The 26,920-nt window shown below is 59.4% G+C and overlaps 2 protein-coding genes and 2 long non-coding RNA genes across 11 annotated transcripts in view; 2 read left to right on the plus strand and 2 right to left on the minus strand.

Annotated features, from left to right (window-relative positions):
* The window catches only part of CPSF1 (cleavage and polyadenylation specific factor 1), a 17,395-nt gene extending 9,087 nt beyond the window's left edge, over positions 1-8,308 (plus strand). For 2 of the 3 annotated variants that reach the window (XM_046641913.1, XM_046641916.1), the window contains 36 exons: positions 95-122; positions 211-353; positions 488-568; positions 674-825; positions 914-1,060; positions 1,223-1,362; positions 1,439-1,549; positions 1,638-1,731; positions 1,872-1,959; positions 2,030-2,152; positions 2,237-2,288; positions 2,368-2,462; positions 2,530-2,604; positions 2,686-2,766; positions 2,841-2,930; positions 3,180-3,290; positions 3,368-3,509; positions 3,586-3,764; positions 3,842-3,978; positions 4,056-4,230; positions 4,308-4,514; positions 4,613-4,702; positions 4,793-4,936; positions 5,019-5,171; positions 6,040-6,156; positions 6,230-6,320; positions 6,393-6,477; positions 6,545-6,686; positions 6,766-6,918; positions 6,994-7,170; positions 7,256-7,322; positions 7,400-7,447; positions 7,520-7,675; positions 7,759-7,888; positions 7,979-8,117; positions 8,196-8,308. In XM_046641913.1, coding sequence (XP_046497869.1) covers positions 95-122; positions 211-353; positions 488-568; positions 674-825; positions 914-1,060; positions 1,223-1,362; positions 1,439-1,549; positions 1,638-1,731; positions 1,872-1,959; positions 2,030-2,152; positions 2,237-2,288; positions 2,368-2,462; positions 2,530-2,604; positions 2,686-2,766; positions 2,841-2,930; positions 3,180-3,290; positions 3,368-3,509; positions 3,586-3,764; positions 3,842-3,978; positions 4,056-4,230; positions 4,308-4,514; positions 4,613-4,702; positions 4,793-4,936; positions 5,019-5,171; positions 6,040-6,156; positions 6,230-6,320; positions 6,393-6,477; positions 6,545-6,686; positions 6,766-6,918; positions 6,994-7,170; positions 7,256-7,322; positions 7,400-7,447; positions 7,520-7,675; positions 7,759-7,888; positions 7,979-8,117; positions 8,196-8,243 — 4,191 coding nt within the window. In that variant the 3' untranslated portion in view covers positions 8,244-8,308. The remainder of the gene's footprint in view (positions 1-94; positions 123-210; positions 354-487; positions 569-673; positions 826-913; positions 1,061-1,222; positions 1,363-1,438; positions 1,550-1,637; positions 1,732-1,871; positions 1,960-2,029; positions 2,153-2,236; positions 2,289-2,367; positions 2,463-2,529; positions 2,605-2,685; positions 2,767-2,840; positions 2,931-3,179; positions 3,291-3,367; positions 3,510-3,585; positions 3,765-3,841; positions 3,979-4,055; positions 4,231-4,307; positions 4,515-4,612; positions 4,703-4,792; positions 4,937-5,018; positions 5,172-6,039; positions 6,157-6,229; positions 6,321-6,392; positions 6,478-6,544; positions 6,687-6,765; positions 6,919-6,993; positions 7,171-7,255; positions 7,323-7,399; positions 7,448-7,519; positions 7,676-7,758; positions 7,889-7,978; positions 8,118-8,195) is intronic. The other variant, XM_046641915.1, reaches the window with a different exon arrangement.
* LOC124227886 (uncharacterized) lies at positions 1,551-2,654 on the minus strand. Its single transcript, XR_006885581.1, has 3 exons — positions 2,513-2,654; positions 2,054-2,167; positions 1,551-1,692 (listed from the first exon to the last, which is right to left on the minus strand). It is a non-coding gene; the product is annotated as an uncharacterized LOC124227886 (long non-coding RNA).
* Positions 8,283-25,492, minus strand: ADCK5 (aarF domain containing kinase 5). Of its 5 annotated transcripts, none has more exons than XM_046641921.1 (15): positions 25,404-25,492; positions 17,498-17,604; positions 16,309-16,458; positions 10,858-10,933; positions 10,523-10,723; positions 10,306-10,446; positions 10,107-10,220; positions 9,873-10,004; positions 9,721-9,804; positions 9,545-9,626; positions 9,386-9,464; positions 9,201-9,292; positions 8,882-9,134; positions 8,694-8,813; positions 8,283-8,613 (listed from the first exon to the last, which is right to left on the minus strand). In XM_046641921.1, the coding sequence occupies exons 1-15, from the start codon at positions 25,413-25,415 to the stop codon at positions 8,508-8,510; spliced, it is 1,749 nt and encodes a 582-aa protein (XP_046497877.1). In that variant the 5' UTR covers positions 25,416-25,492; the 3' UTR covers positions 8,283-8,507. The 5 variants fall into 5 exon arrangements, with proteins under 5 accessions (XP_046497877.1, XP_046497876.1, XP_046497874.1 ...); XM_046641920.1 differs by having other exon boundaries at positions 10,858-10,936; XM_046641918.1 differs by having other exon boundaries at positions 8,283-8,813.
* On the plus strand, positions 10,610-12,656 carry LOC124227885 (uncharacterized). 2 transcript variants are annotated; one of them, XR_006885579.1, is made up of 2 exons: positions 10,610-10,746; positions 11,689-12,656. It is a non-coding gene; the product is annotated as an uncharacterized LOC124227885 (long non-coding RNA). The 2 variants fall into 2 exon arrangements; XR_006885580.1 differs by lacking the exon at positions 10,610-10,746 and adding an exon at positions 10,944-11,093.
* Positions 25,493-26,920: the final 1,428 nt, after the last annotated feature.

A 26,920-nucleotide genomic window follows, 5' to 3' on the forward strand; every position in this document is an offset into this window, starting at 1 on the left:
CCCTGGGCCGTCTTTTCCCGTCGTCCCTCTGGGAAGTGGGGCTGCTGGTGGCAGCAGTGTGGCCCTTTACTGCCCTCCCTCTTCCTCCCTCCAGGCGCCAACCAAGAATGACAGGAGTGCAGGTGAGCTCAGGGGTGGCTGCCCCACACCTGGGGGTGTGGGTGGCTGGGGTGCGGGGCCCAGACCCGTACCCACTGGCCTCTCCCCCAGAGGGGAAGGCCCACCGGGAGCACCGAGAAAAGTTGGAGCTCGTGGCTTCCTTCTCCTTCTTTGGCAACGTCATGTCCATGGCCAGCGTGCAGCTGGCGGGCGCCAAGCGGGATGCCCTGCTCTTGAGCTTCAAGGATGCCAAGGTGGGTGGTGGGCTTGGAGGGGGGAGCAGGTGGGGGAGGCCTGCTGGGGGGTCAGGGGCACGGTGGTGGGTTGTAGGGGGTGGTGCTGGGCAGGGCTGTGGTGAGCAGGCTGTTCTGACACCCCGCCATCCCAGCTGTCCGTGGTGGAGTATGACCCAGGCACCCATGACCTGAAGACCCTGTCTCTGCACTACTTTGAGGAGCCTGAGCTGCGGGTAGGGCCACCCCTCCCCACCACTGTCCCCCGCCCTCTAGCCCCAGCCGGTCACATACCTGGGGTCTCCTGCCCTGTGGCTGGCCTGATGCCCCTCTGCCCCCAGGACGGGTTTGTGCAGAATGTGCACACGCCGCGGGTGCGGGTGGACCCCGATGGGCGCTGTGCGGCCATGCTCATCTACGGCACGCGGCTGGTGGTCCTGCCCTTCCGGAGGGAGAGCCTGGCTGAGGAGCACGAGGGGCTCATGGGTGAGGGGTGAGTGCTGGGGCAGGGGAGGGGCTGCCTGAGCCCAACTTCCCTCCTCCCTGCACCCCTCCGGCCACTGAAGCCCCTTGCCCACCAGGCAGAGGTCCAGTTTCCTGCCCAGCTACATCATCGACGTGCGGGCCCTGGACGAGAAGCTTCTCAACATTGTTGACCTGCAGTTCCTGCACGGCTACTACGAGCCCACCCTGCTCATCCTGTTCGAGCCCAACCAGACCTGGCCTGGGTGAGGGGCCTCTGCTGTGGGCTGCAGCTGCCTCAACCTGGGGCGGGGCCTGCTCAGGGAAGGGAGATGCTGAGGCGGGTCCTAGTGGGGTCAGGACCCTGCCACCCAGCCCTTGGAGCACTGTGATTGGCCCCCTGACTGACCCACCTGCTGTGGCCCCAGGCGGGTGGCTGTGCGGCAGGACACGTGTTCTATCGTGGCCATTTCACTGAACATCACGCAGAAGGTCCACCCTGTCATCTGGTCCCTCACCAGCCTGCCCTTCGACTGCACCCAGGCCCTTGCTGTGCCCAAGCCCATAGGTGAGGGCTGCGTGTGTGTGGGGGGGTGGTAGTATGGAGGGCACTGTGCCTCACCCACCTGTGTGTCCACCTTCAGGTGGGGTGGTGGTCTTTGCTGTCAACTCACTGCTGTACCTGAACCAGAGTGTCCCTCCATACGGCGTGGCTCTCAACAGCCTCACCACCGGCACCACTGCCTTCCCCCTGCGTGAGTGTGGGTGGGGGCAGGGCTGAGGGGTGGGTCTGGGGGGCAGGGATGGGGGCACTTACTGAGTCCCTCTGACTGTCCTGCCCAGGCACCCAGGAGGGCGTGCGGATCACTCTCGACTGTGCCCAGGCGGCCTTCATCTCCTATGACAAGATGGTCATCTCCCTCAAGGGTGGCGAGATGTGAGTTCTCCCCAACTTCAGTAAGCCCTGCCCCCTCAGCACCCCTATGCCCAGCTCGGTGTCCCCCCAGTGAGCCCTGCCCCCTCAGCATCCCTCCCTGGTGAGCCCTGCCCCCAGCTCAGTGTCCCCCCTCCCGGCAGCTACGTGCTGACCCTCATCACCGATGGCATGCGTAGCGTCCGCGCCTTCCACTTCGACAAGGCTGCCGCCAGTGTCCTCACCACCAGTGTGAGTTGGGACTAGGTGGGGGGCCCTGGGTTTGGGCATGGCCCCACCCTCACTGCCGACCCACCCTCAGATGGTTACCATGGAGCCCGGGTACCTGTTCCTTGGCTCTCGCCTGGGCAACTCCCTCCTCCTCAAGTACACGGAGAAGCTGCAGGAGCCCCCAGCCAGTGCTGTCCGCGAGGCCGCTGAGAAGGTAGGTGCCTGGGGCCTGTCAGGACACCACCCCTTGAGCAGGGGTGCCTCAGAGGGCTGCTCACTGCTCCCTCCTGCCTCACAGGAAGAGCCTCCCTCAAAGAAGAAGCGAGTGGACTCCACAGTGGGCTGGTCAGGTGAGGGCTGGGGCTGGATGGGGAGGGCCGAGGGCTGGGTGACCAGGGTGGGCTCAGACAGGCTCTCCATGTGCTGCAGGGGGCAAGTCGGTGCCACAGGACGAGGTGGATGAGATCGAGGTGTACGGCAGTGAGGCCCAGTCTGGCACACAGCTGGCCACTTACTCCTTTGAGGTGAGGCTGGGCACAGAGGGGGCACCCCCACCCTGGCCAGCCCGCCTTACCACTGCTGTGCCTGCAGGTGTGTGACAGCATCCTCAACATCGGACCCTGTGCTAACGCGGCCATGGGCGAGCCCGCCTTCCTCTCTGAAGAGGTGCCTGCGGTGAGGGGAAGAGGAGGGGGATGGTGTTCACACAGTGGCGGGGTCCCGTCCTCACCCCAAGCCCCTGTGCAGTTTCAGAACAGCCCCGAGCCAGACTTGGAGATCGTGGTGTGCTCCGGTTATGGGAAGAATGGGGCCCTGTCAGTGCTGCAGGTGTGTGGGGTTGGGTGGGGTTGGCACCTCCTAGGTGCAACCTGGGTGGGCTGATACCCCCATTGTCATTCCAGAAGAGCATCCGGCCCCAGGTGGTGACAACCTTTGAACTTCCTGGCTGCTATGACATGTGGACGGTCATCGCCCCTGTACGGAAGGAGCAGGTAGGAACATCTGGGCTGTCAGGGAGGCCCCAAGGGGGCGGATGACCCCTCACTGCCCTCCCTGCGGACTGTGTGGGGGCTGCCTGGAGGCAGCTGGGCCCGGGACAGGGCTCTGCTCTGCCGGTTGAGGCGCTGCATCTGCTGGCTTGCGCTGACTTGGCCGTGGGGTCTGTCCGGGTTGAGAGTCTCCCCTTGTCTCCAAGCACGCCTGGCTGGGCAGTAGGCTTCCTGCTCTTTTTGCCTTCACAGGAGGAGACCCCCAAGGGTGAGGGGACAGAGCAGGAGCCCAGCGCTCCTGAAGCAGATGATGACGGGCGAAGACATGGGTTCCTTATTCTGAGCCGGGAAGACTCCACTATGGTGAGGGGTGGGGGTCTGGCAGTGTGGGGCAGGGTTCCCCCAGGTGAGGAGTGCACCTCACCCACTGTTGCCCACAGATCCTGCAGACGGGGCAGGAAATCATGGAGCTGGACACCAGTGGCTTTGCCACGCAGGGCCCCACAGTCTTTGCTGGCAATATCGGTGACAATCGCTACATCGTGCAAGTGTCGCCGCTCGGCATCCGCCTGTTGGAAGGAGGTGGGCTGGGCGGGAGAGCCGGTGTCCGCGGGTGGTACATGCTGATTACCCTGTGCTGACCGTCCTGTGCCCTCAGTGAACCAGCTGCACTTCATCCCCGTGGACCTGGGTTCCCCCATCGTGCAGTGTGCTGTGGCCGACCCCTACGTGGTCATCATGAGTGCTGAGGGCCATGTCACCATGTTCCTGCTCAAGAGCGACTCATATGGGGGCCGCCACCACCGCCTGGCGCTGCACAAACCCCCGCTGCACCACGTAGGCCCCCTCCTCCATCCCTGGGGCCTGGGGTCGTTGTCCGTGCCCACCACTGACCCCTGCCCCCGTCCCTGCAGCAGTCCAAGGTGATCACGCTCTGCGTGTACCGTGATGTCAGCGGCATGTTCACCACCGAGAGCCGCCTGGGAGGGGCCCGCGATGAGCTGGGGGGCCGCAGTGGCTTGGAGGCGGAGGGCCAGGGCTCGGAGACCAGGTGCGTGGAGGGCCGGGGTGCAGGCCAGGGCTGGGCTTCTGCGGCAGGCTGCCTGTGACGAGTCTGCCGGCCCCCAGCCCCACAGTGGATGATGAGGAGGAGATGCTGTACGGGGACTCGGGCTCCCTCTTCAGCCCCAGCAAGGAGGAGGCCCGCAGGAGCAGCCAGCCCCCCGCAGACCGGGACCCCACCCCCTTCCGGGCCGACCCCACCCACTGGTGTCTGCTGGTGCGGGAGAACGGAACCATGGAGGTGGGTGGCGCCCTGTGCCCAGCGCAGCTTCCTGCCCCCAACCCCACCTGCCCCTGCTAACCCCACTCCCCCTACAGATCTACCAGCTCCCTGACTGGCGGCTGGTGTTCTTGGTGAAGAACTTTCCCGTGGGGCAGCGGGTCCTGGTAGACAGTTCCTTCGGTCAGCCGACCACACAGGGCGAGGCCCGAAAGGAGGAGGCCACGCGCCAGGGCGAGCTGCCCCTCGTCAAGGAGGTGCTGCTGGTGGCACTGGGGAGCCGCCAGAGCAGGCCTTACCTGCTGGTGAGCACAGGCCAGTGGCCACCCCTCACTGACCCCTCCCTGCCCCCCGTGGCCACACACTGCAGCCACCTCCCTGACGACCCCACGCTGCCCCCCAGGTGCACGTGGACCAGGAGCTGCTCATCTACGAGGCCTTCCCCCACGACTCGCAGCTCGGCCAGGGGAACCTCAAAGTCCGCTTTAAGAAGGTGCCGGGGCCGGGCCGGGCCGAGCCGAGCTGGGCGGGGCTGAGGGAGGGGCAGGGGAGAATCTGGCCCTGATGGCAGCCCCTGCCCCAGGTCCCCCACAACATCAACTTCCGTGAGAAGAAGCCAAAGCCGTCCAAAAAGAAGGCAGAAGGCGGCGGCGCCGAGGAGGGTGTTGGGGCCCGCGGCCGCGTGGCGCGGTTCCGCTACTTTGAGGACATTTATGGCTACTCGGGGGTAGGCTGGTGGCTTGACGGGAGTCCAGAGGGGGGCAGATGGGGCCTGTTCCCAGCAGCCTCTTCATGGTGCCCTCCCCCAGGTATTCATCTGTGGCCCCTCACCCCACTGGCTCCTGGTGACCGGCCGAGGGGCCCTGCGGCTGCACCCCATGGGCATTGATGGCCCCATTGACTCCTTTGCTCCATTCCACAATGTTAACTGCCCCCGAGGCTTCCTGTACTTCAACAGACAGGTAGGGAGGCCCCAGGGCTGGTGGAGCCTCACGTGGCCCCAGCCTGGTTCCCTCTGACACTTGTCAGTGCTGCCGGAGGCAGGACCAGGTGCTGGGGCCCCGGATGGGAGGCCTTCGATGGCTGGGAACAGGGGGAACCCTGGGCTCCACCTAGAGGATTGGGGGTAAATAGAGGGTAGGGGGGTCAAGGCCAAGGAGGTGAAACCTGGGGCTTCACACTGGGGGGAGGTTTGAGGACGGGGCAGTTGGGAGTGGAGGCTGCAGCCCACCAGGGCACCTGCCTGGACAGCTGGGGTCCAGTGACTGCTCTGTGGGCTTCAACTCCAGCTCTGCCCCTTAGGCGCTGTGTGACTCTAGGTGAGGCTCTCACCCGATCTGAGCCTCAATTTTCTCTTCCTTGACATCAAGATAAGAGCAGTGACCCCCTGGGCCACTCTGAGGACTCAGTGATGGTGTGGCAAGTGCTTTGCAGGTGCTCACGCCCTTAGGACTACGGGTGAAGGAGATCACTCTGGGCTCTGGCAGGGGCTCCCTTGCCTGTTTGTCAGAGCCTGGTGTGGCCCGTGTGTGGGCAGCCGTTTGCCTGCAGCTCCCAACGCCATCCAGGCCTGGCCCTGCCTTGCCCTGGCCCAGACCACAGCTGTGGCCAGCGTCCCAGCCCTGGGCGAGCCTGGGAGAAGGGGCTGGAAGCCCACAAAACACAGGATAGCAAGCTGCGGCCTCTCTCAGGGCCTCACGTGGACACAGCAGCCCCTTGCCCACCCCACTCCAACAGAGCTGAGAGCTCATCCCAGGGAGCCCTTGGAGGCCTGGGTCACCTGTCTTCCCTGATGCCAGGCCTCACTGAGCCCCTCCCCCCTGCCCCTAGGGCGAGCTGAGGATCAGCGTCCTGCCTGCCTACTTGTCCTACGACGCCCCGTGGCCTGTCAGGAAGATCCCCCTGCGCTGTACAGCCCACTATGTGGCTTACCACGTGGAGTCCAAGGTCTGACCCCTCCACCAAGGCCAGGGCCCTTCTGGGCCTGGCCTCTGGCATGTGACACCCTCCACTCCCCCAGGTGTATGCTGTCGCCACCAGCACCAACACACCATGCACGCGCATCCCGCGCATGACGGGCGAGGAGAAGGAGTTTGAGACCATCGAGAGAGGTGCGAGACGCCCAGAGCTGGGCCTGTTCTTGGGGCTCCCCCACCCTGACTGTCACCCCTTTGTCCCTGCAGATGACCGGTACATCCACCCCCAGCAGGAGGCCTTCTCCATCCAGCTCATCTCCCCAGTCAGCTGGGAAGCCATCCCCAACGCCAGGTGAGGTTGTGCCTGGGTGGGGGCTGGCAGCTGGCCCAGGGTTGTATCCTGACCCAGCCTCATGCAGGATCGAGCTGGAGGAGTGGGAGCATGTGACGTGCATGAAGACAGTGTCGCTGCGCAGTGAGGAGACCGTGTCAGGCCTCAAGGGCTACGTGGCCGCTGGGACTTGCCTCATGCAGGGGGAGGAGGTCACGTGCCGTGGGCGGGTAAGGGGCTGGGGGTGGTGGCAGGCAGTGCCCAGCATCCCCTGTGCTGTCCCCACATTTCGCTCCCCACCCCTGGCAGATTCTGATCATGGACGTGATTGAGGTGGTGCCCGAGCCTGGCCAGCCCCTGACCAAGAACAAGTTCAAGGTCCTGTATGAGAAGGAACAGAAGGGCCCCGTGACTGCGCTGTGCCATTGCAATGGCCACCTGGTGTCGGCCATTGGCCAGAAGGTGTGCCCCTGCTCCCCCCGCCCTGCCCTGCATCAGCCTGCTGCCCACCACTCACTGCCCACTCCCTCCCCCTAGATCTTCCTGTGGAGCCTACGGGCCAGCGAGCTGACGGGCATGGCTTTCATCGACACCCAGCTCTACATCCACCAGATGATCAGCGTCAAGAACTTCATCCTGGCTGCGGACGTCATGAAGAGCATCTCACTGCTGCGCTACCAGGAGGAGAGCAAGACGCTGAGCCTCGTGTCCCGGGTACGCGGAGGGGCCTGAGCGGTGTGTGTGGCGTGGGTGCTGGCTCCAGGGCTGACCCTGACGTCCCTTCCCTCCCTCTCCCCAGGATGCCAAACCCCTAGAAGTGTACAGCGTGGACTTCATGGTGGACAACGCCCAGCTGGGCTTCCTGGGTGAGTGCAAGGTCTGAGGGCTAGGGTGCCTGAGACTTTGGGGGTGGCTGGGGCTGACTCTGGGCTCTGTTCCCCAGTGTCTGACCGTGACCGCAACCTCATGGTGTACATGTACCTGCCGGAAGGTGAGTGCTCCCTCCTCCCCTCTGCTGGGCGGGAGGCTGGGCAGGCAGTGACCTGAGGTCCTTCTGGCCCAGCCAAGGAGAGCTTCGGGGGTATGCGCCTGCTGCGCCGGGCAGACTTCCATGTGGGTGCCCACGTGAACACCTTCTGGAGGACTCCATGCCGGGGGGCTGCCGAGGGGCCCAGCAAGAAGTCAGTTGTGTGGGAGAACAAGCACATCACGTGGTTCGGTGAGTGCCAGGGAGGATGGGGCCAGGGAGGAACAGGCCGGGGTGTGGTGAGGGGTCGGTCAGGCTCACACTGTTCCCCACAGCCACACTGGACGGCGGCATTGGGCTCCTGCTGCCCATGCAGGAGAAGACCTACCGGCGGCTGCTAATGCTGCAGAACGCACTGACCACCATGCTGCCCCACCACGCCGGCCTCAACCCCCGTGCCTTCCGGTGACTGTCCCACCAGCCTGCCACCACCCCTCCTGCTTCCCCCCACCCCTGGTCTATTCTGACTCCCCACTGCCCACACACCTCCCCCAGGATGCTGCACGTGGACCGGCGCATCCTACAGAACGCTGTGCGTAACGTCCTGGATGGGGAGCTGCTCAACCGCTACCTGTACCTGAGCACCATGGAGCGCGGCGAGCTGGCCAAGAAGATCGGCACCACGCCTGACATCGTGAGCCAGCCACAGCCTCACCCTGCCCTCACCCACCCTCAGCCCACCCCACTCTTACCCCACTCCCTCTCCCCACAGATCCTGGATGACCTGTTGGAGACAGATCGTGTCACCGCCCACTTCTAGACCCTGGACGCTGCCCCCACGCCCCTTTTGTACAAAACATGAGGAAAAAGATTTGTTTGATTTGAGAGGAACATGTGGTCATTGCAGGGCCTCCTGCCTTAGTCGTGGTCAGAGCCCCACAGCTCCCCCACTTCAGGACACGGTTGCTTCAATGCCCCAGGTCTTATGGCGTCCACACCTCCAGCCCTGGCCAGCTCCGTCGGCCTGAGGCTGGGCGCACTGCTGGCCCTGGGCAGGCTTTGTGGTCTTCCTGCCCTGGGCTCCCTAGGTCTCCAGGAACTCATAGAGCTCCTCGGGCTTGGGCATGAGGCCCAGGTGGACCAGGACTCGAACCAGGAGGGCGGTGAGCCGCATCGACAGGGTCTCCAGCCTGGGGTGGGTGAAGGGGTCGCAGGTTGGTGGGCAGCAGGCCCTGGTCCCCCACCCGCTGGCCCCCTCTTGTCCACTTGCCTCAGGGCCACTTCAAACTTGAACATCTCCCAGATGACCCTGACATGGCGAAGGAGCCTGGCACCGCAGACCTTCTGGTATGCTGTGCCTCCCACCAAGCGGCTCCAGCCCCTGACCGCACTGCAGGGAGACACAGTCAGCCTGGCCCAGCCCTGCCCGCCCCCCCCCAGGCGCCCCACAGCACCCACCTCTTGGCCATGAGGAAGTAGCGGTCGACGGGGGCGCCAAGGGTGGTGTTGATGGCGCGCACAGTGTTGATGTTGCGCAGCACGAGCAGCATGGGCCGAGGCAGCGCCTTGAGCACGCCCATGATGTCCTCGAAGTGCTCCCGCGCCATGTCCTGCATGTAGGCCGCCTCCTCACGGCTCAGTAGGTGTGACCGCCACAGCTGCCCCAGGCGCACAGGCCGCTGCATGAGCACCTCAGAGAACAGGAAGTAGTCTGGGGGTGGGCTGAGCCAGGGCTGTGGGCCCTACATGCCTGTGTACCCGCATGCCCCAGCCTCACCTTGCACCCCAAGTGTGGCTGCGTGCGCCTTCATCGCGGCGTCATCCCTCAGAATGATGGCCCGCCACAGCTGGCACAGGGCTGACCGGTCCCTGTGGGGGCCCAGCAGTGAGCCCAGAGCACCAGGGCAGGAAAGGCCAGCCCCAGGGTGAGCACCCACCCCAGACCCTGGGTTCCCAGCTTACTTCTCATCCAGGAATTGATACAGCCCGTGGTCCAGCAGCACCAGCTGTGCCTTCCCATCCGGGCCTTTCCGCACCAGAACTGGGTACATGGCACTCAGGGTTATATCACCACTCCCCCAGTTCCCACCCCTGACCTCCACCCCCTGGGGCTTTTCCTACCATTGCCAGGGTGGGGGTCAGAGTGGATAAAGCCCGTGTAAAATATCTGCTCAGCAAAAGCCTGGATCAACTTCTCTGCTATCTGAGGAGCGAACAGGACCACGCTGCATCACCCTGTGCACACGGCCCACTCACCTCTCCCTCGTCCCCATGCCCTGTGCACATGGCCCACTCACATCCTGCACTGCGAGCCCCATAGTCTTGATGGCCTCCACATCGTTGACCTTGCAGCCCTCACAGAATTCAGCAGTAAGCACGCGCTGGGAGAGAGCAAGAGGCTGAACTTAGCAGGCCTGGGCAGCCCTACCCAGGAGGGGGCCCAGCCCACCTTGCTGGACGTGTCCCAGTGCACACGGGGCACCACGATGTGCCGGAAGTGCTGCAGCTCCCGTGCACAGCGCTCAGCATTTCGGCCCTCATTCTCGAAGTCCAGCTCCTGGGCCAGCGTCCCCTTCAGGTCCTGGGGGCCACACAGGCAGTCAAGTGTCCAGGTCAGGGGCCATCCCGCCCCCAGCATGTGCAGGATGCTGCTCACTGCAGCCTGCCTGTGGGCAGCGGTTACCTGCAGGACCCAGCTGAAGCCAAAGCTGGGGTGCATGAACTCGATGAGCCGGAGCAGGAGCTCCAGGGTGTGGATGTCCCCGTCAAAGCGGTCCCGCAGGTCAATGTACTGCACCTGCGTGAGGTGAGGGTGCAGGGAGGGCCTGCAGCCGCTGCCACGGCCTGAGCCCACTGCAGTGCCAGGCAGGCCCCCCACGTACCTTCACGGCCACGGCAGTGCCGTCATGCAGCTTGGCTCGGTGTACCTGGGCCAGGCTCGCAGCGGCAATCGGCTGATAGTCGAACTCCTGGAACAGCTTGTGGGGTGGGGCCTGGAAGTCTTCAAGGAACAGCTGGTCCACCTGGCAGGAGAGGGTTCTTGGAGAAGCGTGGGGGCCACTGCCAGAGCCCCCACCTCCCAGCCTCAGCAGGGCTCACCTCCTGGAAGCCACGTGTGAGAGCCCTGTCCTCCAGCACGCGCAGCGTCCTGACGTACTCGGGGGGCAGCAAGTGGTTGAAGGAGCACAGTCCCTGGCCCAGCTTCACGTAGAGGCCACCGTTGCTGATGGCCCCGGCCACCAGGGCATCGGCTGCCCGCTGGTGACACGCAGACATGACCTCCAAATACCCCGGGCTGTTCTGACCACAGGCATAGAGGGAAGGTATGGGGACAGGTGTGTGCCTCCTCAGTCCCCCCGCTTCCTCCAGCCCCCCCCCCCCCCCCCCGCAGAGTGCAGACAGGTTCAGCTATGGCCCAGGTGGCGGGGACAAACCTCTTCCACCCCTCGCAGGATGACGTTTGTGCACCACCAGTAGTCCAGGGAGATCTGTAGGCCGATCCTCAGAGACCTGCTAGCAGAGGGCACCTTCAGCCCCGGGCAGGCACTCATCTCAGATCCTGCCCTGTCTGGCCCCACCCCTGCCAGCCCCTCAGACCACTGTGAGCACGTGGCAGGGGCTGTTGAGTCCCGGTCCAGCCTCCATGCTCTCAGGACAGCACTGACAGCAGGTCAGTCTCGGCCCCTGGTTTGCAGAATGGACAGCCTGCATCCACACCACCCCTCAGTCCCTGCATGCACCCTGATGGGCACCCAGGACAGACGGGAAGGGCCAGAGCTGGGATGGGGTCTCGAGCCCTAACCACCAGGTGTGGTTTCTTTTTCATTCTTCTGTAACACTCATTATAAAAAATTCCACCCAAGACCTGGCACAGCTCTGATGGGCTGCCAAGGTGGCACTCTGTTACCAGCTCCCGTCTGCAGATGCGCCCTCACTCCAGGCCCCCCTGCACTCCTGCCTCCTGCGCACTCAGCCGCCTCCCCCAGACTGGGCCCTGCCAGCCCTCTGCAGGTGCCCTCCACACACCTGTGGACAGGAGCCCCTAGGGAGTTGAGTCTCAGAGCTGGGACTCAACTGCTCTCCTGGCCAAGAGCATGGCCTGTGCAGTCCTGGAGGTCCAAGCCCCTTCTGGTGTCAGCAGGGGTCCTCACTCCCCGCGCCCCAGGCTATGGATGAGCAGCCCTGGGTCTGGAGAGGGAAGGATCCAGGACCAGAATCCAGGCCTCCAGTGTTGCAGACCCCAGACCCTTGGGCCTTCCTGACAGGGGTGTGGCTCCTGCTCCTCAAGACAGCCCTGAGAGGACCTGGGCCACCAGTCCAAGCTGAGCCTCTCCATCCTGCCTCTCAGCTGTCTCCTGCTCCTCGCCGCCTCCACCTCAGGAGGGACCAGAATGAAAAGGCTGCTGGATTCGGACAGTTTGCTGCCCGGGCCGGGCACATGCTGCTCCCAAGAGTTGTGGAGATCAGGCGTCTTGGAGCAGTGAGGTCGGCCCATGCCTTACACTTGCCAAACTGAGCTCCACAGACTGCGTCTGTCCCACTCACCCCCAGCCTGACACAGGGGACAAACAGTGTCGCCTGAAGAAGGGGGCACGTGTTGGCCAGGTGAGCAAGGAGCAGGGTTTCTGAGCTCCCTGGGGGCCCAAAGGGGAGGCCTCCCTCCTTCCTGAATAGTTCAGTCCACGCAGGGTCTGCCCAGGGGTGGTGGGGTGACGGCAGTGGGGTGAAGGCTGCGCTCAGCGCAACTCGTCGAGTGAGTCACTAAGTCAAGGGCGAGGGCAGCCAGGTTTCTCCCGGTTGGAGGGGGACGGCAATGCGTGTTGGCAATGGGAGGCACCTGTGTGGACGCAGGGCTGACATTTATGACTAGAGACAGGAATGAGCACATGTAAGGGTGAGTGCGCACATGTGCACACAGAAACACCCCTCACTCTAGTCCACAGAAGCAGACACAGCCCGAGTGATGCGAGCACGCCCTGTCATGGTCCCTGAGACCTTTCTCCACTCCTAGGAGCCAGGCTCCCTGGAGAGTAGCAGCTTCTAGGGCTGGGAGAGAACAAGAGGGGCCTGGAGCATCCTGTGTGCCAGAAGGAATAGAATGCTCAAAAGACACGTCAAAAGGATTGAAAAAGTTAACGGTAAAATCTAGGTTCACTGTAGAGCATTTCCAACTCTGCTGTATCTTTGAAGCTTTTTATAATAAAACGTTGGAGATTAAAAAATTTTCAAAAGGGGGGCCGGCCTCGTGGCTGAGTGATTAAGTTCTGCGCGCTCCGCTTTGGCGGCCTGCGTTCGTGCGTTTGGATGCCAGGTATGGACCTACTCCACTCATCAGCCACACGGTGGAGGCATCCCAGATACGAAATAGAGGAAGACTGGGATGGATGTTACCTCAGGGCTGATCTTCCTCAGGCAAAAAGAGAGCATGTGAGCTCAGGGTGAATCTTCCTCACAAAAAAATAATAAAAATAAAAAAGGGTCACAAAAGCCAGGTTGAAGGGGCTCCCACAAGCCAAACCTGGAACATTCTTAGCAAAAAATGATAGTGACAGCAACAGAGAGCAACCCATGGAATAAAGTACAAACCCACAAGTCCAGACTGACATGAATAAGGGATGAATAAATGGGGAGAAATCTCTCCTCACAGTAGTACACGAATCAACAAATGTGGAAGGAATTAGTCGAATTAGAAAACACCATTTGGTGACTATCACAGTAACAATGAATGCCCAAAGAAATATAGGCAGGAACTAAGCCAGTGGACAGCAGGGATGGGAACGAACACTGACCTAATTCAAGGTACAAGGAAGTCAGTCAAGTGGCAAAAGTTAACAGGACAAACGGAAGTCATGTGCCACCCCAGAGATACCAGAGAACACAATTCTGTGCTATTGCTGCCCAAACGCACCAACTTAATCTAACTACGAGTGATCAGACAAACCCAAACTGAGGGACCTTCTAGGAGAGGGGTCACAAGATTTTTCTTTACAAGGTTAGACAGCAAACACTTTAGGCTTTATGGGCCAGGCGGTCTCCACTGCCCTTACAGTGGAAGCAGCCACAGGCTCATGTAAGCGGATGGGCGTGGCTGTGGTTCCAAGAAAGCTTCATTTATTAAACAGGCAGCAGCCATGTCTGGCTATAGTTTGCTGACCTCTTTTGTGCAGTATTACTGGCCTATAAGCCTCCAAATGTGTCAAGGTCATTGTGTAGTGAAGAATTACCTTCACCTGAGGAGAGGTCTGGCCTTTGCCCCAGCTCTTGGCAGATGGCCCCTCAATCTGTGGCATTTTCAGTGACAGCAGTTTTGTGATCCATGATGGGCCCTGACTGTCTGTGCTAACACGGCGCTCTGACAGCCAGAAAGACCACTCGTGGGATTAGAGTTTTGGGGCTCTGAGCCAAGTGGTATCAGCCAAACCAGGGAGGATGGGGGACTGGAGACAGTTCAGTTATGAAGCTGATGACTCAGTCATTTGTGCCCACGTAATGAAACCCCAACAGAAACTCTGGACACCGAAGCTTGGGGGGCTAATCCAAATGGACTGTCACATCGACGACAGGAGGGTAAGGAGAATGAGGACGTGGAAAGTCTGAGTTTGGGATCCTCCCGGAACGCACCCTGCACATCTCTTCCTTTGGCTGGTGCCCTTTTGCTATAACAGCACCGTAATCGCAAGCATAGCACTTCCTGAGTTCTGTGAGTCGTCCTGGGGAACTATCAAAAACTGAAGGAGTCTGTGGGGACCCCCTAATTTGTAGCGAGTGGTTTGAAGTGACACAGCCTGCTGGGACCCCAGAACTTGCAGCTGTTGTCAGAAGTCCTAGGCAGATGTGGGGGTCTGGGAGACCAGGCCCGGACCTCAAGTTTAGCTATGAGAGTCGGGGGGCACTGGGGAACTGCTCCAGACTGGAGGAGGTTAGACGTGAACCCTGGACCAGATCCTTGTATTAAAAAGGTTGTTGCTGGGGCACCTGGTTACACACAAATGGGGTCTGAGGGTTACAGGGATATAATGGATGGTTCTTGATTACGGTTATGGAGGAGAATGTCCTTGCTTAGGAAATACACTCAAGATTTCAGGGATAATGGAGCACGTTGACAACTTATTTGCAAATGTTTCAAGAAGAAAAAAGTTCCTTTGTATTATTCTTGCAACTTTTCTGAACATTTGAAATTGTCAAAAAAAAAAAAAAAAAAGGCAAAGCCCACAGAGATTTAAAAAATTAAAATTAAATAAGGACGAAGGAAGCCAGGGCCCTGATGCAAACCTTCCGCCACCCCATCTCTGAGTGCCTGGGCACACAGGACGTGTTCTGATCTCCGCTCTCGTGCAACAGAACAAGCCGCCAGCTCCGCATGGTGAGCTGGTCCTGACTTACTCCCCACTGTGCTCCTTCCTGGGCCCCCATTACCCAGGACATGCTGTGTGGCCCTGCGGTCACCCTGTACCCAGCCAGGGATGCTCCATCAGGCTTGTCCGTCCTGGCAACTGTTAGGACTTCGAGCTGACAAGAACGTGCAGACTGTTGGGAGAACAGTAGTTCTAGCTCCTTTCCCTCCAATCCCAGCTCAGCCTCTTAAAGCAAGCTGTGAAAATTAACTTTCCCAGGAGGGAAGCAGAGAAGGCAGGCATGCCAAGCCTGCTGCTGGGGTATCTAACACGGGAAACAGCAGAAAGTGAGACAAGCCAAGACTTGTCAAGTGTGCATTTCACAACCAGGTTGCATAGGCACAGTCCCCACAAGTCTTGCACAGTCCTACACAGTGGAGGGTCACAGAAAAGACAGAGCCGACTCCAGGCTCTGCCCTCATCCACCTCAGGGGTATGGAGACTGGACAACCTTGCAGGACACAGAGGCCACTGCCCAGAACCTGCCCCGAGGGCAACCAGGAGTTCCAGGCAAGCCCATCAACTGAACACCCTGGGAGCCAGAGCAGGGGCGCCACTGCCACCAGTGAGCTGAGAAGTCATGTGCTTGTTTCGTCCACAAGGCAGGAAGGGGTCAAGCATTCAGTCACCTGCCCACCTAGGGCCGCCACTGGCGTAAATCTTAATGAAGCTTCTGGTTGAGAGTCTGAAGGCCTTTGCAGGCCTAACCCTTCCTTTGAGAAACTGACCTAGGCCAAGAGGGAGCAGGTGCCCGGAGCCAGTGGAGTGGGGCACCCACCCCCGCAGCCTCCTTAACTGAGGTCTCATGTATGTGCACTTCCCAGCCCAACAGTGGGTCTGGGTAAATTGAGGCTTCATCAATGCCAAGAGCTGGTTCTCAGAACTTTGTGGCTGTAGGAGTTCCTGGGTCTGACCAGAGCAGGGATGCCGACCCACGCTGCTCCAAGAGGAAGATCACCCCTGCCCCCCAGAATCCTGCACTGGGAGACAAAGGAGTATGAAAAGCGCCTTTAGTTTAAGGCAGCCTTGATGTTAATATGCAGACATCACCCACCCCTAGTCCAGCCCACTGGAAGGGAAGGTGAGATGGCAGCCCTTCCCTCTGAGCCCTAAACCTCTCTGTCTGGATGCCAACCCTCCTTGCGGGGCAAGAGGGAAGATGAGGAGGAGGAGGCAGCTGCTTGTCTGCCCACCAGCAGAAGTCTGAGGTGGGGGAGGTACTGGCTCACCTCCCCTGCCCTTCACAGGTCAAGGCAGATGTCAAGGGTCTGTGGAGGCTGTGGCCAGTATGGACGGCTCTTCTGCACTATGCCCGTGTGGACCCTGCGATGCTCGGCTGCCCCACCAGGCAGCACAAGGATGCCTGGAAGGTAGCTTGAAAGTTCCCAGCAAAACCCTGCAGCCCCTCCCAGGCCCCTCGAGGCCCCATGTGTCTGAGAGACAGGACTCAGCAGGGGAGAAAGCCACGCCACACCACCCGGACCCTCCTACCTGCTGAAGCGCCCGACACCGTCTACCACGAGCCGCATCCGCCTCTTCTCCTGCGGCTCTGCCATGAAGTAGCGGACTCCCAGGAGCAGGGGCACCCCCACCGCCGTGGCAGAAAGCGCCTTCTTCCACAGGGGCTGGGGTCTCAAGGACCTGGTGGAGACAGTTGTACAGCCCAGGTTAGTTCCCATCTGCGCCCCCCACCTGGCCTGGGTTCTGCAGGATTTGCTCCCTTGAGCTTGCACAGCACTCACGGCCAAAGCCTCGCCAACCCCACGGACGCTGCAGCCGCGTCAGGAGCCTCTGCAGGTGACATCAGTTCCAGGCACATGTGTGGTCAGCATAGTGCTCTCTGACCACCGTGTCCAAGTCGCCTTGCCTGAGCCCCACAGACACCCCAGACACCAGACTCCAAGGGGCCAGTGGATGCAGAAACTGGCTCCTCAGCTACATGGGAAGCAGCTCAAGGACAGGGCTGGAATCCTCATGGGACCAGGGCCACCTATACTATACAGGGTTACAACCACCGTCCACCTCGCTGACGGCCCAACTGGACTACAAGTGTCAAGAGAGCAGAGCCCGGGTAAGACATAGATAACACACACTGAATAAGGTGAGAGCTCAAGACAAGGAGTCCAGTAGGAGCCCCACACATGCTGAACCCAGTGGGAGCTGAATCCAGCAGGCGCCCCAGCATCCAGTCACGTGTCTGCGCCCTGGTCGGCAAGCAGTGAGGGAGCACCTGGGCGACTCCCGGCGCGCGGCCCTGCCAGGCCTGAGCCTCGCTCCAGCCGCCTCCCCCCTCACTACCGCCCCATCCTGCCCACTGCCTGCAGGCCTTGGGCCCTCCTCCCTGCGTTGCTTGCTGCTCCTACCCCGTTTTGGCCCCACCTGCAGCAGTCCCACCCTCCTGCACTCTGAACCCATCACTGTCTTCTTGGGAGTGCACGGCTCCAGCTGCCATCTGCTCACGATGGTGCTGTCAGGGGGTCCCGCCCCTGAAACTCCAGTCCCAGGTCAGAACCCTGGCGGTCGTGGATCCCAGCGCACCGCACTGAGGAGCGAACGCATCCTGTCTTGAGGGTGGGGGTTCAGAGAAGGTCCAGCCTGGGGCCTCAGAGCAGAGGTCATCCATGCCTGCCTGCTGAGAAGCACACGCCCGGAAGGGTGCCTGTGGCTGTGGAGAACTCACCACCTTGCAGGCGAGACCCAGAGGTTTCTCCTGAAGAAGGCAGCAGGGGACGGCCAGGGCTTCAGCCCGCTCTGCAGCAGAGCAGAGTGGAAGTGGCAAAGTTGTGACTGCAAAGTGAGCAAACAGCAGGGGTCAGACGAGGCAAGAACACACCTTCTGCTCCCCGGCATCCACAAAGGCATGCATCTGAGGGGCAAGCTGCACCTCTCGCCACCCTCCGCCCAAATACGTCATCAAAGAATGTCAGTGCTTCCCGCAGCCCATGCGTGGGGCCAGGCCCACAGGTCTGACTCAGCAATGCAAGACAATTCCACCTGTTGAGAGCAAGGTTGAGGTCAAAGTGTCACATAAGAGAAGGCTACACACAGTTTGCACCAGGAGCTTCTGCCTCAGACACACCTCAACAGGCCATTAGAACTACCCTGCCTTTGAATGTCCCCTTGGTCCCTGCCCCTGCCACTCTACTGGGACCCTATCCTTTACTATTTCCTGCTGCTGAGACCACTGCCCAGCAGCCTCGGAAAGGCATTCTGTGTTTCCAAAGAGAATGTCAGAATGCTTAATCACACATTCAGAAAGAAGATGTCAGACGCTAAGGTGGAAGAACGGGTGCAGGAAAGACACCCCTCGTGCAGGCGGTTGTTCTCAAAGCAAATGAAGGCACAGCAACTTCCACACACTAAGACCCTAGAGGTGGAGCCCGGGAAAGCTTCTGCCTGGAGACGCGGGGGGAAGGCCGAGCGGACGACGTGCCACAGCCAGCAGGACCTGAGAAGCAAAGTACCAGGGTGACTCCGCACAGTGTGCTGCCCTATCTTAGCGACCAGGGCAATGTCACAGCTCTCCCGAGCAAACTGGCAACCTCGGTCTCCCAATCCTATTTGAATTATGAGGTCTTACGAGCTCCTCAAGCACAAATTCCCCAACCATAAATGCTTAGTTTTTAGAGAAAAAAGATTGTGCCTAGTAAGTCATAACCCGCGGCACTGATGTTAACGTTATTCTTGTGAACACCGGGTCAAATAAGGACCTGACTTTCCAATCACTTTCTGGCCAAAGTGTGCAGCCCTGAATTTCAAGGACTCCAAAACAACGCAAAAGTCAGAGGAAAAGGTCCATGACCTATTGTCCCAAGAGGAGAACAAGGGCTGACAGTAAACCTCTGCTCAGCAAGGCCACACACAGCGAGTGCAGATCCTCAAGGAAAACCATCCAGAGGCAAGAGAGGCAGCCACAGGCAGACAGGAGGTGACGGCCAGCAGCAGGCAGAGACCCAGGGGTCCACAGCTCCAGCCTCCTGTGCAAGAGGAGCCACCCACCCTGCTGCCCTTCTGGTCCACACACCTGACCTGGCCACAGTAGAAGAAGAGGCCGGTGAACAGGCACCTGTGACCACAGGTGGTGGACAGTGGCTCAGAACATTAGTCAGCGCCTGCAGGATGGCTCGTTCCAGGCCGAGATCCCAACTACCTCCCACCTTACATCACACAAGGGTTTGTGACAACAAGCAGCTGTGCCAGGAGGGCTCAGCCCTGCCTGCCCCTCCCCCAGAGGTAACTCTGCCCAAGCTCTGTCCAGACCCTGCCTGTTCTCTGCGAGGAGGTCTCCAGACTCTGCCCTGCACTCCTCACCCAATTCCACATCTCCTACCATACACGCCCAGCAAGCAACCCTGCCTGCGAGGACCAGGGGCTGGTGGTTTCTGTGTGTTACCAGGGACCACATATAGAGGCAGACAGAGCCACAGGGCCACCAGGACAGCACGGGGCTTGAGGGAGGGAGGGATCCTGCGACCTGGCAGCAAGCAGGACTTCCACGTGGACGCTGGGGAGGGTCTTCTAGGCAGAGGGCATGGCATCAGTGAAGGCCTGAAACCAGGAGAGCACAGGGCGTTTCTGAGTAGAAGGAGCCAGGCCTGTGTGGCTGGAAACATAATGTGTGCTCAGGAAGGGGAGTGGTGGCTGCCCCAAAGGAAAAGGTGGGCAGCAAAGTGAGCTGCAGCCAGCCGGGGCCCCAGAGGTTCCCGCAGGGAGGGGTGATGTGTTGTGGAGGTCACCCGGGGGAAGGGGGGGCAAGTGTCCACTCAGAGGGGGCTGGAGCCCTGGGCAGAGCCATGGCCCAGGGAGGGTGGCTGGGTGACAGAGTTAAGCGGATGCAGGGCAAGCATGAGGAGCTGAGCAAGATGACCAAGGCTGGCACCTGAGAGCCAGGAGTGCCTCGAGGCCGTCTACACCAGCTGCCTGCTCCTCTGGCCAGTGAGGATTCTGTTGTGACTCTGATCTGGGCAAGACCACAAGCCCACTGAATCAGAACCGACAACAGCTGCCAGCTGCCAGCCACTGGTGCTCAACATTCCTTATCAGTGACCCTGAGAATACTCCAACAAGCAGATCCCGAGTGCGGGACATTCTCCAAACAATGGCCTGGCCCCTTCAAGAAGAAGTCAATAGGACCCATGAGTTGGGAACTACTGGTGCTGGGCATAGTCATTTATCAATTCTCTCTACTTCTGTAAATATTTGCAATTTTTCATAACAAGAAGTTAACAAGTTATGGGGGAAAAAAAGTAGGAGGACTGTTGTAGATTAGGAGGCTAGACAGACCAACGCCAAGTGCAAAGCACGAACCTTGACCAGACCCCAATCTGAAAGGAAGCATTTACAACACACACTTCTGGGACAACAGACAGGTCTGAATATGGATAGCACACGTTAGGGAGTCACTGTTAGTATTTTAGGCACCATAAATTTACCATGACTACACAAGAGAATGTCCTTGTTTAGGGGATGCGTGTTGAAGTGTTTACAGATTATGTGTCAAAATGTCTGTAATTTACTTTCAAATGGTCCAATGACAACAAAATATATACCTTCAAATAGAAACAGAAACAAGCAGGGCAAGATATTAATAATGGATAGATCTAGGCAGTGGGTATCTGGATTATTAAATATCTGATACCACTCTGTCAACTTGTCCTTGTATTTAAAGGTTTTCATAATCAGAGGTGGCAAGCATCTGCTACGCTACTCAAAGACACAACTAGGGGCCGGCCCCGTGGCCGAGTGGTTAAGATCGCGCACTCTGCTGCAGGCAGCCCAGTGTTTCGTTGGTTCGAATCCTGGGCGCGGACATGGCACTGCTCATCCAACCAGGCTGAGGCAGCGTCCCACATGCCACAACTAGAAGGACCCACAACTTGGAATATACAACTATGTACCAGGGGGCTTTGGGGAGAAAAAGGAAAAAAAATAAAATCTTAAAAAAAAAAAAAAAGACACAACCAGAAAGGTGGCATTTCAGAGATGAGGCAGCGAGGGCAGGGCAGGGGCCTCATCTGGAGCGGTTCTGTGCCAGGACATCTGGTTCTGTCTAGAGACACTCTCAGTTGTCACAGCTTGGGGGAAGGGGTGCTCCTGGCATCGAGTGGACAGAGGCGAGGGACGCTGCTCAACATGTCAGTGCCCAGGACAACCCCACCCCAGAGACTCAGGTAGAGCAGCAGCTGAGAAAGCGGGGCAGACTCTGGACCCCGACTTCTCGGGCTGGAACTGGAATCTGGGCTCCAGCACTTACCAGCCACGCAGCATGGGTCAGTTATCTCCCTCTCTGGGCCTCAGTTTCCCTGTCTATAAATCAGGTACTGCTGCACTGTTAAAGTCCGGAGCAGGTGAACTGACATTTGCAAAGCCATTGGCGCGGTGCCCGCCCACACAAGCACTGTGGAGTGTGTGCAGAGGTGCATGCTGGGGTCACCCTGGGGTCAAGGAGCCGCTAGTCTCCCCCAGGCCCTCCTCCTCCTCACTGTGCCAAGCCGTCTGCTGGTCCCCAATGCCCTTACCCTCCTCCCAACAACTTGCCCCCTACTTTCAGCAGCGTTGAAAGGGCAGCAAAGTAGGGTTTGCTGCAAAGTTGCAACGGGGCTCACTGACTCAGAAGCTGCACCACTGCAGGGAACAAGGAACAAGGCCAAGGCTGACAGACAATAATTATTTTGTATCGTTAGCATCCAGAAGGAAAGGAAAGATCCACGACTTAGGAGTAGAGTGCAGGGCCTCACGATTCAGAGGCTGTGCGCGCCAACGCTGAAGCGAGGGCTGGCAGGGAACATAACATGCTCGGGCCCAAGCGCAGCTGCCCCAAGACTACGGGCTGAACCAGCCTCTCACGACTCCCCGGATGCCCATGAGGGCTGAGCAGGAGAGAGCCACACGTGTGCTCTGGGTGTGTCTGACTTAGAGACGGCAGACGACTGCGAATGAGGAGGGCGCCCCTGAGAGAGGGCTCGCCACCTGGAGAAGGCCCATGGTCCCTTAGGGAGACCCGGAGGGGTGCACAGTGAGGATGCACCCCCAAAGGAGAGGTGTATGCAGCCCAGCCCCGGCCAGGCTCCAAACAGTCAGTGGCCCCTGAGGTTTTCTGGTGGCCCCAGTGTAACGGCACAGAACGTACAGATGGTGCATAACGCAAAGCACCCTTGCGCTGATGGGGTGCCGCGGAGCAAGGCAGAACCCCCCGAGTGCAGAGCCCCCGCTGGACAGGCCTGGGCTGCATGTCCCCCCACCCCTCACCCTGTACCTGGCTGCTGCCCTTCTCCGACACCTTTCGTCTGCAAACAGGAGGTAACAGTGTCCACCTTGCAAGGCTGGAAAGGTGAGAGGTGGTGGAAATACAGGACCTCCCCCAGGGCCCACACATGACAGGTACTCAACAAAAGGTGGGCACTACCTACAGCGGGGACTGCCACACTTACTTTCTCACATGATCCACAGCTAAAACTCCTGGCAAAGCTGGGAGTGGAACCCGAGTCTAACTGCTTCCGCGGTTGAGACTGAATTGAAACAAACGGTGGCTAAGCACAGAACATTCCCAAACTGGCGTGCAGTGAAATCCCTCAACGTGGAGGGTCTGACAGCCACAGAGCAGAGCACATTGTCCCCGAGAGCCATTGATAAGCAAGGGTTTCATGAGAAAAAGTCAAGTTATCTAACAACTGTAAACATCATCTTCATGTCAAAACATACCGTTCTTTTACAGAGGAGAATGCTAAATCTCAAATTATTTTACACTAAAGCATGAGAACCTGGCTGCGCCCCCAGCCTCCTGACAACTGTCCACCACTGTCAGGAGTTCTGCTGGGGAAGCTGAGGACCAGAGTCCACAGCCTCTGGGCACCTGGTCAACACAGTGCCAAGTACTCTTGTGTACAGAGGCTCAGAGTGGGTGAGGCCAGAGAAGTAACAGCTGGCTCCTGACCACAGTCCCTAGTAAGAGTTTTCTGCTGTTTTCTTAGGAACCGCCATTGCAGTCGGAGCTCCAGCTGCATCTCATTCCCCGACTCATCTCCCAGCGCCGAATCCTCACTCACGCTCCCTGGCAAAGATCTCTCCGGTAGATCCTGGACACCCCAAGCAGAGCCAGGCCCAGGCTTGTTCTCCAGGCTGCTGTCCTGTCTGGGATGCCCTTCGCCCCAACCCGATTCACACCACTCCTGTCTTGCCACACTCCTGCACCTTGTATATACCTCTCTAAACGTCCTTGTCCCACAGGCGTGTGACTGCTAGTTTACGGTCTGTCTCCCCACCAGACTGAGCAAGGCCCTCCTCTCAATCACCTCTGTACTTCTAGGATCCAGCACGGTGCTTTGCTAGGTGAGGTAGAAACTTCATGAACGCTTGCTGAATTGAGACAAATGGTGGCTAAGCACAGAAAAACCAGGACCCCACATGGCCCAAGTGAAAGTGCAAGCTGAGCAAGGGGCAAAGGCTACAGTCAGGCAAGAGATGGCAGCAGCCTGGCTCGGGACAGGACTCCAAGGAGGAGGCCCCAGAACCCCGATCAGGGCCCACAGGGCCGTTCAAGTGCCTGGTTCCTTCCAGTCTGGGATGTTCAGTGCTCCCCAAACTACGCCCATCACACAGGAGACATCCCCAAAGCCCAAAGAGGTCACATGGCTATAAATGTGAGGCAGAGTCTGCAGCCAGACCTTCCAGGAAATAGTCCAGGGCAATTTCCACCACATCACATATAACCCAAGCCACACCCAAGGCTTCAGCACCAGAGCATGCTGGGAAACAGGTACAGAGGGAAGCCGGTCCCCAGGATATTCTCCCGCACACCAGTGCCTTCTCGCCAGGGTGACCACACACCCTGGCTTGCCTGGGACCGTCCTGGTCTACACTTGTTGTCCCAGCACTCCTCTCACTCCCAAAGCCTTCCAGTCTGGACAAGATGAGACGCGCCTCCCCTAGCGCGGCCTCTCAGGCTTTCTCAGTGTGTGCACAGTCTGTCTGCAGACACAGAGCATTCATCTGCAACTCAGCTAACAACCTATAAAGTAGCATACAGGAGCTCCGAGTAACACTCAAACAGATATTACAACGCTCACAAAATCTGTGTGCACTTTAAGACAGAACCATGAGTGCACGTGCTCACGTTTTAGGGACAAGCTGAGTTGTGTGTTTTTCTAACACCCTGTGGATTAGAGACAGATTAGAAGGGAGACAAAAAGTCACTGTGCATGGACCAGCCACGCAAAGCAGTAAGAAGCAACTGCTGAGTCTCATGACGAGACCTGAAACAGAAAAAGTACAAAGAGGTGACAAGAACCTGGGCAGTTTAATGACAGGGCCAGCAGCCCCATGCACCGCAGCAGGAAAGGAGACCAAGGCACAGAAATGTTCTCATGGTTAGCAAGCGGCAGACTGGGAATCGGGCCCAGGAGCGGTGGTCTGGGGACCATGACTAGGGCGCCCTGCCCCTTTCTGTCCCAAGGGCCTGTGACCCTCTCAACACCAGCCAGGACTCAGAAGTCTACCTGGCCCACTCCACTGACTAGTTATGAGCAGCTCCTAATCAGGGGCTAAAACCTGCCTGTCCACTCCCCAAGCTCTCTGGAGGATGAAGTGACCTCAGTATTCGAAGAAGCTTTATAAACTGTAAAGTGCTGTACTAACGGCCAACCCGGTGTCTCTCTGCCTGACTCTTAGACTAACCCAGCTTCACCGTCTCAGCTCAGAGAACGCCCCTGTGCAATGGAGCTGCTCCCTGATAACCACGAGAGTTCGTGGAAATTCGTCTGTACTGTTAATATCTGGATCCACGAGAGGCTTACTAGGAAAACACGAACTCTGCAGAAGACTCCAAGCTGAAAATGCTGATGAACCCCCCACCAGCCTCTCTAGCTCGAAACCTATGAGGAAAGGGCTAGATTCTTGGGGAGCGAGTGGGTAGGATCTGGGCCCCTGATGAGGACACCTGGTTTGGAAGGTGCCCATGCTAACTGCAGAGATGCCGCAAAACGGGAGGCCCGACCGGCACACATCACGGGAAAGGCCGCTGCACTCTCAGGATCCAAAGCAGCAGGCGCTGGGAGGGCAGCGAGGGCCAGGCAGAAGTCGAGGGGGCCTGACAGAGAGGGGCTTCTCGAGACCTGGGGGGCGCGGCCTCCGAGCGGGGCAGCCCACAGAGACGGCCGCGCCTCCACCCCCCAAAGCCCTCTGCTCAAAGGCGGGGGCCAGGCGGCGGCTCCGGGCGGTCGGAGGCGGGTCGGTGACCAGGCGAAGGGCCCTCGGGGGAGCAGGTGAAGGGACAGGCGGGGAGGGCCTCCAGCCCGGGTGCCGGCCGTCCGGAGCGCGGGTCTGCGGCAGACGGGCCGGGAGAGGGCGAAGGGGGTCCGTGGCCTGGGGAGCCGGCCCTGGGCAGGGCAGGGGCGGGCGCTCCGAGAGGCCGGCTCGGGGGTAAGGCTCCCACCACGCGAACCCGCTTCCGAGGAGGAGCGGGCTCCCGGGCGCTGGCGGCAGGCCCGCCGCACCCGCACAGGCCGGGGTATCGGAGAGCTGCCCCGACTCCCCCGCGAGCCTGCGGGGGCCGGGCCAGGGGGCGCGGAGCCGCGCGGGCGGGGGCTCACCGGTCGCCACATCCTCCAGCAGTGCTCCGCTCCCGCAGGGCGCCCAGCCGCGTCCCGCAGCCCAGCAGTCCCTGCGGGAAGAGGCGCAGTGCGCACGCGCGCACGCCCCGGCGGCGGTGGGCGGGGCTTGAGGCCACGCCCCGAGCGAGCCCGCGTCCGCGGCGGAGCAGCGCCCCTTGGCGGTCTCCCGCGGCCTAGCGTTAGGGCTGGGGCTGCGGCGGGCCCCCCGCGGGCCAGTCCTCGCTGCGGCTCCGGGGTCTTCTCCCACCCCCGATGGAAGCCGCGGCTCGGGGCGGTCAGCTCACTCGCTCGCCAGGAGCTCTCAGCTTGGGCAGAAGCGGGGAGGGAGACGGGAAGCCACTGGGGGGTCGATGCTGAGAGAGCCGGAGCCCCGACTTGTGGGGTGGGGAATGCGGCCTTCGGGCTCAACACTGTCAAAATTGCCTCCAGCGGAGCCACTTGAAAATGGAGTCGGAGTGGCCTTTCCAGAGAAACAGCTCTTTGACTAGTTCTTAGACTGCTCTTGGACTTTGCTGTCTTGAACCTTGGATGGGGGCAAACGTATGGACTGGACCAAAAGGGCAACTGTTTTACAAGCGACAACTTAAAAAGCAAATTTGCCTATTTTATCTCAAAATGAGGTTATTATAGAACAGCCAAAAGAATTAGAACTCACAGAGAGCACGTTACGGCAACCTGTAGGCAAATCCACAGAACAAAGGAGGGGAGCTGCTTTTATAGAGAAAAAGGGGGAGAGGGAGGGAATGGCTTCTCATTGGCTGAGCTGTGGTATTTCTGATTGGCTGAACTGAAGCATTTCTCATTGGCTGAGCTGTGGCATTTCTGATTGGCTGAGCTGAAGCGTTTCTCATTGGCTGAGCTGTGGTGTTTCTCATTGGCTAAGCTGTGGCATTTCTCATTGGCTGAGCTGAAGTGTTTCTCATTGGCTGAGCTGTGGTGTTTCTCATTGGCTGAGCTGCAGTGTTTCTCATTGGCTAAGCTGTGGTGTTTCTCATTGGCTGAGCTGCAGTGTTTCTCATTGGCTGAGCTGAAGCGTTTCTCATTGGCCGAGCTGTGGTGTTTCTCACTGGTTGAGCTGTGGTATTTCTCATTGGCTGAGCTGCAGTGTTTCTCATGGGCTGAGCTGCGGTGTTTCTCATTGGCTGAGCTGCGGTGTTTCTCATTGGCTGAGCTGCAGTGTTTCTCATTGGCTGGGCTGTTGCCAGGTGGGGAGAGAAATCTTCCTTCAGTAGTAAAGTTGTTTATCTTCCTGTGGGAGACGCAAGTGTCCATCTCTTCCTGGTTGGTGTGATTGACAGCATGTGATGGGGTGAGAGGCCCTTACCGGCCTCCCCAACTCCAGTTTAGTTGAGGTTTCTCATTAATATTTCCACATTTTGAGGAGCTACCAAACTTTTTTCTACTTGGTGATTCTGAGCATCTTTTTTTGCACTTATTTGCTATTTGTATATCTTCTCAGGAGAAATGTCTGTATAATATTCTACCCATTTTTAAAT

Source organism: Equus quagga, chromosome 16 (assembly GCF_021613505.1).
Source record: "Equus quagga isolate Etosha38 chromosome 16, UCLA_HA_Equagga_1.0, whole genome shotgun sequence".
NCBI lineage: Eukaryota > Metazoa > Chordata > Mammalia > Perissodactyla > Equidae > Equus > Equus quagga.